The 7,425-nt window shown below is 47.3% G+C and overlaps 3 protein-coding genes across 3 annotated transcripts; all 3 read right to left on the bottom strand.

Moving 5' to 3' along the window:
- Window positions 1–2,238: 2,238 nt before the first annotated feature.
- On the bottom strand, window positions 2,239–2,931 carry F4812DRAFT_458673 (uncharacterized protein; the record flags this gene model as incomplete). The annotated part of the gene is made up of 1 exon (XM_047937396.1): window positions 2,239–2,931. One exon carries the CDS (start codon window positions 2,929–2,931, stop codon window positions 2,239–2,241), a length of 693 nt encoding a protein of 230 aa, XP_047790556.1.
- A 1,440-nt stretch (window positions 2,932–4,371) lies between these two features.
- On the bottom strand, window positions 4,372–6,037 carry F4812DRAFT_359625 (putative short chain dehydrogenase/reductase). The gene is made up of 3 exons (XM_047931824.1): window positions 5,117–6,037; window positions 4,836–5,060; window positions 4,372–4,729 (listed from the first exon to the last, which is right to left on the bottom strand). The coding sequence occupies exons 1-3, from the start codon at window positions 5,511–5,513 to the stop codon at window positions 4,509–4,511; spliced, it is 843 nt and encodes a 280-aa protein (XP_047790555.1). The 5' UTR covers window positions 5,514–6,037; the 3' UTR covers window positions 4,372–4,508.
- F4812DRAFT_359608 (uncharacterized protein) lies at window positions 6,023–7,184 on the bottom strand. Its single transcript, XM_047931823.1, has 2 exons — window positions 6,662–7,184; window positions 6,023–6,560 (listed from the first exon to the last, which is right to left on the bottom strand). Exons 1-2 carry the CDS (start codon window positions 6,882–6,884, stop codon window positions 6,532–6,534), a joined length of 252 nt encoding a protein of 83 aa, XP_047790554.1. The 5' UTR covers window positions 6,885–7,184; the 3' UTR covers window positions 6,023–6,531.
- Window positions 7,185–7,425: the final 241 nt, after the last annotated feature.

Here is a 7,425-nt window from a genome sequence, read left to right as displayed (position 1 = left end):
CTCTCTTGCGTGGTGGATGTTAAGAACAGGGCCCGCAGTACTATATCGCGCAACCACGGTGCAACGTGAAGATGCGTAGTTGGCGGGACCAGTCAGGCGCCATCCCAAGGAAACCCCGAAGACGAGAATCACGTCACTGCGCCTCCATGACAACTTCGAGGAAGTAGGCGAGCAAGGCCGGATAATCAACCGGACACGACTGGCCAATGGCCTGCAATGAATCGACATAAGGGTCTGCTTTCGAGATTTCAAGCTATCCTTCAATACAGACGACCTGTACATGGTCCGTAAAGATTACCGGCAGTTGGTACCGAGTATCTGAGTTACTCAACGGAATCTGAAGGTCGGTTAACAAATGGTTCCGATCCTGAGCCGCCGCTGTGATGAAGAGGACGTTGACGACGGGATATTGGATCAACTCCCAACGGCCTTGAAACGGGTTTGCCGCTTATTGCGAAGTGATCTCGTCCCAATTATCGCTCCTCGATGTTTCCCCTAACGATGGATATATTAATATGGGCTTTGGTATAAGCCATATTGGTCAAAATGCCTATTGGACCGCGAGTTTTGCTCCAAGTACCGCAACTCCCGACTTGGATTCCAAGACATAAGATTAGCAGCCGTGGCACGGTGGGCGTGGGCCTGTTTTATACATGGCCTTGGCAAATATGGCAAATGTTGGAAGTGTGAATTTTGGGGTTCCTAAACCATGCCGGTGCCCGAACCGTTATATTTGCTGAGCATCCCCGCATTATAGCTGCCACCACTGACACCCCGGCCTCGAGGTTTGGGTTCTACTTCGGACCTTATCATTGTCCGGAGAATTCGAGTTGGAAATAACTTTTGGTCTTGGTCGATTCTCAACGGTGCTGGATGATGACAAGGATACCTTTCGACTAGGGTATCGTTATTTGGAAAAACCCACGATATGTTCGAGTTGGGTGTGGTCTAGAGTTGATTGCTCTCTTTATATGGATTGGGTATTCGTTCCCGGGTGCGACAGACAAGCAACAAGCCAGAAGCAAAATACCGCGTCTTAACAAACTATCATGCAAGGGGGGTTGGATTCTTGGAGAAGGTATTCTGGGGCTTATAAATCACAGGTACAAGCGAATAAGTTGTCGATTCTTAAGTGTTCAAGACTCGGCTTTACCGAACGTGTCTTCTTCAACAATTCGGCTTTTTAGAAGACGAAAATACGGGATAGGAGGCAGCAGAGGGAACAGACGATAAAGTGTGACACTGGGATGAAGTCAAAATAAGAAGCATAAAGAGAACTTTGGTTCTGGTCGACGCACCCTCAGGCTCTTGTGGCCTGTTGCTTTCTTGCTCCCTTTTTCCCCTCATTCATCACATGACAGCCTTCCTCTTCAATCCAGACCAATGCTACCCCAGACTTTCTCCCCCAGACGAAACCCCGGACTTTGAGTCCTTCCCCGCGTTCCTCATTCGTTCCTCGTTGCTTCGTCCTACACCGCTATGCCTTATTTTTACCTTATTATCCGGCAATGGAGGTACGAACTTGTCAGCCCGTTAATGTGCGTGCGTACAACACATCAATAGGAAAACGGATAATGAGTATGGGCGATGCGAGGATGACGCCAACCATAGTCCTCCACATCGTACACACCGCATTGACAATACCTACCCAGCTTGCTGCTTTGAAGGGTCCCGGGGACCGTGCTTACTTTACGTTTAATTGCGACCGTTTCGTATTCTCCTGCTTCCGCGGAACACAGGGTCAATCTTACATGCATAAGAGCAATATTCGTCTTAACCGTATCACCCCGTTCGATATTGACGCATGCAGCTTTTTGAGGTCAAAAGAGTTAACATCTCACCATTTACGTTCAAATCTGAGAGAAGCGTCGCATCTAACTAAGTCACATCACACAGAGGGCGGGGGGGAAAGTTAATATGTGTTAGTGTTATAATCATATTAGGGTGTACACCGAAATACCTCTGGAATAGAGCTCGCGACACCTACCTATCTATCCGCCATCTATCCTCTATCCCGATTATATGCAAACCCAAACACCCACTCGATATGATCGATATACTGCAAATTGTTTCTTACTGACGCCTATTTTTACCCACGAATGGTCCGTTCACGACGCGATTATGCCGTTCCTCCCTCTGATACGCGTCGTTGGTCGATGTTGTCCGCTTTTCGACTTCAAGAAACATCCATCCTTCCTCTAAGTACGACTTGTCCAACGGGTATACCGACACAGAATCTTACGAGAGCGGCCACCATTGCTCGGTGGGGTGGCGAGGATAGATGAAATAATCACGGGTTGGAGGAAAGTTCGCCAGGTTCGGGAGCTTCTCATCGATCACGTTATCCGGGGCAAACAGATCCTGTTCTAGATACCCGTCGTCGTCGTTAAAATTATCGCCGTCTCTCCAATCCAGATCGTATCGCCAGTCGTACGAGTCGTACGAATCGTACCCGTCGTCGGCGTAGTAGAAGGGAGAGTAGTACTCTCCGCTTTCTACCCTGTCAATCAGGGTCGCGAACCACCACCACGAGTACGTGGCTGTCGAGACCAGTTGGTCTCGCCCAGACAACCTGTCCCAGTAGCTCTCGGGACCGTACGGTGCTTGGACGGATTCGCCATACCCGGCCTCTAGGAAGTGGGGATGCCACGCATTATTTACCGAGCCATCGATCATAATATCAGGAAGAATGTCCCCGCTGCCCCGAGGAGTACTTTGGCCAGACGTGGCATTGTCACGCTGCGGCTGCGAAAGAAATCGCCGGGATTCCCGGTCGTATACCTCGGAGGGGTCGAGAGCAGACCAGCTGGGAACATCCCCAACGGCCCTATCGTCCATGGCTTCCAGAGGCTCGCCTTCGTCGCTGCCGCACTCTACAAGCTGTACGCCGTCCTCGAACCAGTCGATATCATAACAATAGTATCTCGGCATCGGGCGAGTCGGGCACGCAACAATCTCCTATTATCTCCACTCTGGCACTAGTACCAGTTGCTTCTAATGACCCCCCTCGTAACGTCGCGGAATTGTATGTCCTTGCGCAATCTGCCCTTTTGTTTTTCTTTTTTTCGAATGCTTGGGTGTTGGAATTGTGCTGGAGCCCAGCAAACAGGATGCTATACAGGTGAGTGCTAGGTAATCTTAGAGTAGCCGAAGCAAGGCAGGGAAAGGTTGGCGAATTGCTTTACAAGAAAGAAGAAGTGGACGTGTTGATGAAGGCTTATATTTAATTACCTAGGTAGGTAGGTAATGGTGCGACGAGGCACGGCCGGAATCGCGTAGGTTGAGTCGTAATTCCCCCTTACCTCATTAGGCTTCAGAAGGGTAAAGTCAGGTAAGTGTCTACTCAGCAGTGGGTCAAAGGAGGATTCGCGGAATTGGCGATCTAGTCGAATCTCGAGTGCGGGATAGAGGTAATACTCATGAATAACGGTGGTTTCTACCTACGTACCTTAGGTTAGGTAGTCACGTTGAGTTGGTTGCTAGATATAATTGTCGACGTGACAACCGCTCTAGAAACAGACGCTTTGTAGGTCCTTAGATTGACATTGGTTACTACAATGACGAGGACTTTCCAGCCACCCCTGGATTTTTTTTCCTAAGTCTGCGCGTGAAAGGATACCTTAGTTCCTTCTTACAACTTAGGATAGCTATTTGATCTGAATCATTGCCGAGACTTTTATTTCTTTATAGTCAGTTGCTGGGCCGTGGCTGGGGTCGAATGAGCTTGATTCACTTCTGGCGCAAGCAAACCTTAGCCTTGATGTCTTTAAGCGTTTGTGTCATGTAACTAGATGAATCTACGATGGAAATTTTTCGACGCTATCCTCTTGTTTTTGTGCTTATCATGAAATTTCCTAGCCCTCGGTGGGTAGTGTCTAATATATACTGTTATTTGTTGACGGCAAGTTAAAGTACCTCTCAGCATATGATCGAGCATCCGATAAAACCGCTAGGATACTAGCTTTGATTCGCAAGTCGAGAGCGACTTTGAACCGTGATAGAAAAGAAATCCGATACCTAATTTCTCTGACTAACCGATATATATCTACCTGTTGGAACAAACGCTTAAAGATATATTAGGCTGGTAAGAGTAGGTAGTTTTTACTTGCTGTTATTCTCCTCCGATCGGATTGGATCTACTTGAGAAGAGGTACATGGCTGTTATTGCATTGCATTCAAATAAACAGAGAAATTTGAAATGCTTATACACAGGTAGCTTGGAGGTAGCCATTTAAGCTAAAATAGACACGAGAGACCATTGTATAAATCGTTTAACCTAGAAGAGTACCAGTTGAAGACACGGCTTGTCTCGGAAAACCCTCTCTAAATAGCGTCCATTAAAAAGGCCTCGATAGCCCTGAGAACCAAGCCCCAAATCCCCTTTCTATGCCCCTTTCTATGCCTTACTAGCACATGACGGTCATATCCCAACCTTAGGTAATTTACTTTACGCCTTGATTCCTTTTTTTAAACCGATAAGACCTAGCAAATGCATCAAACCATCGCTTTTAAGCAACGCCGTGTTTCCAGAAAGTCTGCATGTTGGCGTGTGTAGCCTCATCCACGTACTCGGGAGGCGGGCGCAGCGTCACGCTGTCGCCGTGGATCTCGGCTACGGCCCCGGTGATCTTGGGGTCTCCGACTAGCTGCGCGACGCCCTTGATAAGCGTCTCCTGCGGCGTGACAACCATCTCCTCAAATAAAGCTTTGGAGGGAGAAAGTCCGGTTTCTGTACCGTATTAGTTAGTAGAGTTTCGGTAATGCATGCGCAAGCACCTTTGGAGGACCTGAGCAAAAAGGGATGTGGGGTGCGCGGGAGAGGGGGGGGATCTTACCCAGTACTGCCGGTGCTAATGCGTTGATCCGGATGTTGACACGTTCGAGAACTTTGGCTAGAGAACGAACTAGCCCTATCACACCGGCCTTTGAAGCAGCGTAGATGGGGGCAACGGGGAAGGGGTATAGACCTGCATTCGAGGCAGTGCATATGATTGTACCCCGTGATCCCGTTGTGGGATCTGGATTGTTCTTCTTGATATAGTGTGCTCCAAGTTTGACGGCTTTTAGACAGGTTAGTAAAGGGTTTGCTATTTACATAGAGATAGATGGAACTCACTATATATCACTCCCGTTAAGTTCACGTCCAGTGTCCTGAGTCTTGGCTGGGACGGCTCATCCTCGTCGACTAGCGTTAGACTGCTGGCTCCTTGTTCTGAGATGCCAGCGTTGGCCATGACGATGTCGACGGCACCGCGTTGCTGGTAGACCTCCCGGAAGGCTGTGTCTAGATCAGACCAGGATGTGACGTCTACGCGCTTGAAGCTGATAGTCGACTGCGGATATTCTGTCCCAACGTCGGTCACTACCTTGTGACCCAAAGCGGTGTTAACGTCGAGAATGCTGACTATGTAACCCAGAGAGGCGAAGTACTTGGTCATCATGACCCCGAGCCCGCTTGAACCGCCGGTCACGATGACACTAAGCGGTCGAGTTTGCGTTGAGTTGTCGCTCATTGTGTTTGGTGTTAGGTTGAGTATAGGTATGATTTTCAGTCCACTGTAACTGATAAATTTGGAGAAAACTTGTATGAAGTTTCTGTTATACTGTTACTAAGTGGTTATATGAATAATATAGAGTATTTATGTTGTCGAGACTGGTGAACGTCTTGTAGACATATGGATTTAGTAGGGGTCGAAGGACGTGGGGATTATATAGTTGCCAACGTCCGAAGCGCGAGAAAAGTGATGTCTAGACATGTTGAGTCTAATTGGATAAAGCCCGTACATTATTCCTCAACTACTAAGACTTCGTTGAATCCCGAGTTGCTGAAATCAATGGAGGAACGTGTAGCAATGCAACTTTTTTCGCTTTGGGAGGGATTGCCTGTGGATCAGGCTACTGCACTCGGCAGTTCGTCATCCTATAAGTGGAGTGCGGCGTCAGGAGATTGCCGATTTGGTGTCGTGATGTGAGAAATTAGAGGGTATTTTGGAAGTAAAATCGACTTCTAGACTCAAAAATTGGAGCTAGATAATTCGATACTTAAATGGTTTGATATCCTAAATTTATTTACCTCGTTTTGGACACTGTAGAATTTGTCTCGAATTGCTCGTTGACTCGTGTAAAATATCGCAATGGCATTTATTACGCAGAAACTATTCCGAACTTGGTTCAGCTGGGTCGCAAGTGACCTCCAACTAACTGTATGCCTCGCATTGTCGATACGAGCTGGATATTAGATACCTGTCGGATTAATTGGAGAAAGGGAAATCCCGGTTCACCAAGGCGTCAAATTGAGACAACTCTGACAGATGGAAGGACTGAATGAAGGACACGTGACATTTCGATATAAATTCTCGACACGGTTTGCTGTCATATTCCGTATATCGCTAAATACAGACATCGGCTACAAATCCCGGAGCCCGCTTTGGAAGCTCTCATGTTTCGTCTCGGGCAGATTCATGGTTACGAACTCATGGGTTAGGTGCACTGGAATTCCAGATTATGCTCTCAAGCACAAAGAGACAGATTCTACAAGCTTGAATTATCCTTCTTAGGAACTGCAAAATCGGTTAGTCTACCGAGTTGAACGGCAGATACAAAGGAGACTACCGCTATGTAACCGGTTCTTGGCAGAAACGTGTCCGGGCCGGTAACTCACCTTGATTCTTCTCCCATTGCTTCGGCATGCCCTTATAATGGGTAGGCAAATGTCTGGTCGGTCTCGACTGCGAGGTGGAGTTTGAGTCAGATGTGGCGGTATTCTCCGTCTTGTTGTCGCCGGAGTCCGTTTGGGCAGCTTGATCCAATGGGGGGTCTTCCTTTTTGGTTTCCACTCCGGAAGCGAGCGCCGAGGTCTGGTCTTGTGACTTATCGTCGGTCATGATTCTACGATTAAAAAGGGCTGATATATACTAGGTAGGTAATGGGCAGATGATTATTTTGTAAGGTTGATTTTTTTATGTTTTGATGTTTGATGTTTGATGGAAGCAAGAATGGGTTGTGGGATGTTCTGAGGAAAAGAAAGCGTTTATGGCCTAATTATCGGTCGGTCCCCTGATAAGAATAGCGTCCGAATCCAAATAATCAGGTGATTGATCGGCCACTCTGCCACTCCGCCACTGTAAGATGCGCCGATTTTTACACTACCTAGTACCTAATACACCTAGTAAACTGTACACTGTACAACAACCTAGGGGTGACGTCAATAGCCTAGAACGTTTATCAATCGGTGCCTTGCCTGGTACGTAACTTTCCTCTATTATCAATATAAAACCTGATTTGCCTGAAATATATCTGGATCAATTGTTTCATATAAAGCCTCAAAATCTAGTACAATCATGCTTTTGGTTTTTGAAGCTTCAAGTATGAATGGGTTTAAGCTTGCCTCTGGTGCTTTCAAAACCCTTCTAGCAGTGCTAAAAG

This window comes from Daldinia caldariorum, assembly GCF_022478825.1.
Source record: "Daldinia caldariorum strain CBS 122874 unplaced genomic scaffold F4812scaffold_7, whole genome shotgun sequence".
NCBI lineage: Eukaryota > Fungi > Ascomycota > Sordariomycetes > Xylariales > Hypoxylaceae > Daldinia > Daldinia caldariorum.
The sequence above is the reverse complement of the archived record's forward strand: the minus strand, read 5'-3'. Positions and strand labels throughout refer to the sequence as shown.

What these genes read in the sequence shown, in the direction of transcription:
- F4812DRAFT_359608 (XM_047931823.1), bottom strand. Translation starts at nt 6,884, where the DNA reads ATGACCGACGATAAGTCACAAGACCAGACCTCGGCGCTCGCTTCCGGA. An exon ending in GCAATGGGAGAAGAATCAAG is followed by an intron (nt 6,561 to 6,661) that starts GTGAGTTACCGG and finishes CCGATTTTGCAG; the next exon opens with TTCCTAAGAAGGATAATTCA.
- F4812DRAFT_359625 (XM_047931824.1), bottom strand. Translation starts at nt 5,513, where the DNA reads ATGAGCGACAACTCAACGCAAACTCGACCGCTTAGTGTCATCGTGACC. An exon ending in CTTAACGGGAGTGATATATA is followed by an intron (nt 5,061 to 5,116) that starts GTGAGTTCCATC and finishes CCTGTCTAAAAG; the next exon opens with CCGTCAAACTTGGAGCACAC. An exon ending in ATTAGCACCGGCAGTACTGG is followed by an intron (nt 4,730 to 4,835) that starts GTAAGATCCCCC and finishes AATACGGTACAG; the next exon opens with AAACCGGACTTTCTCCCTCC.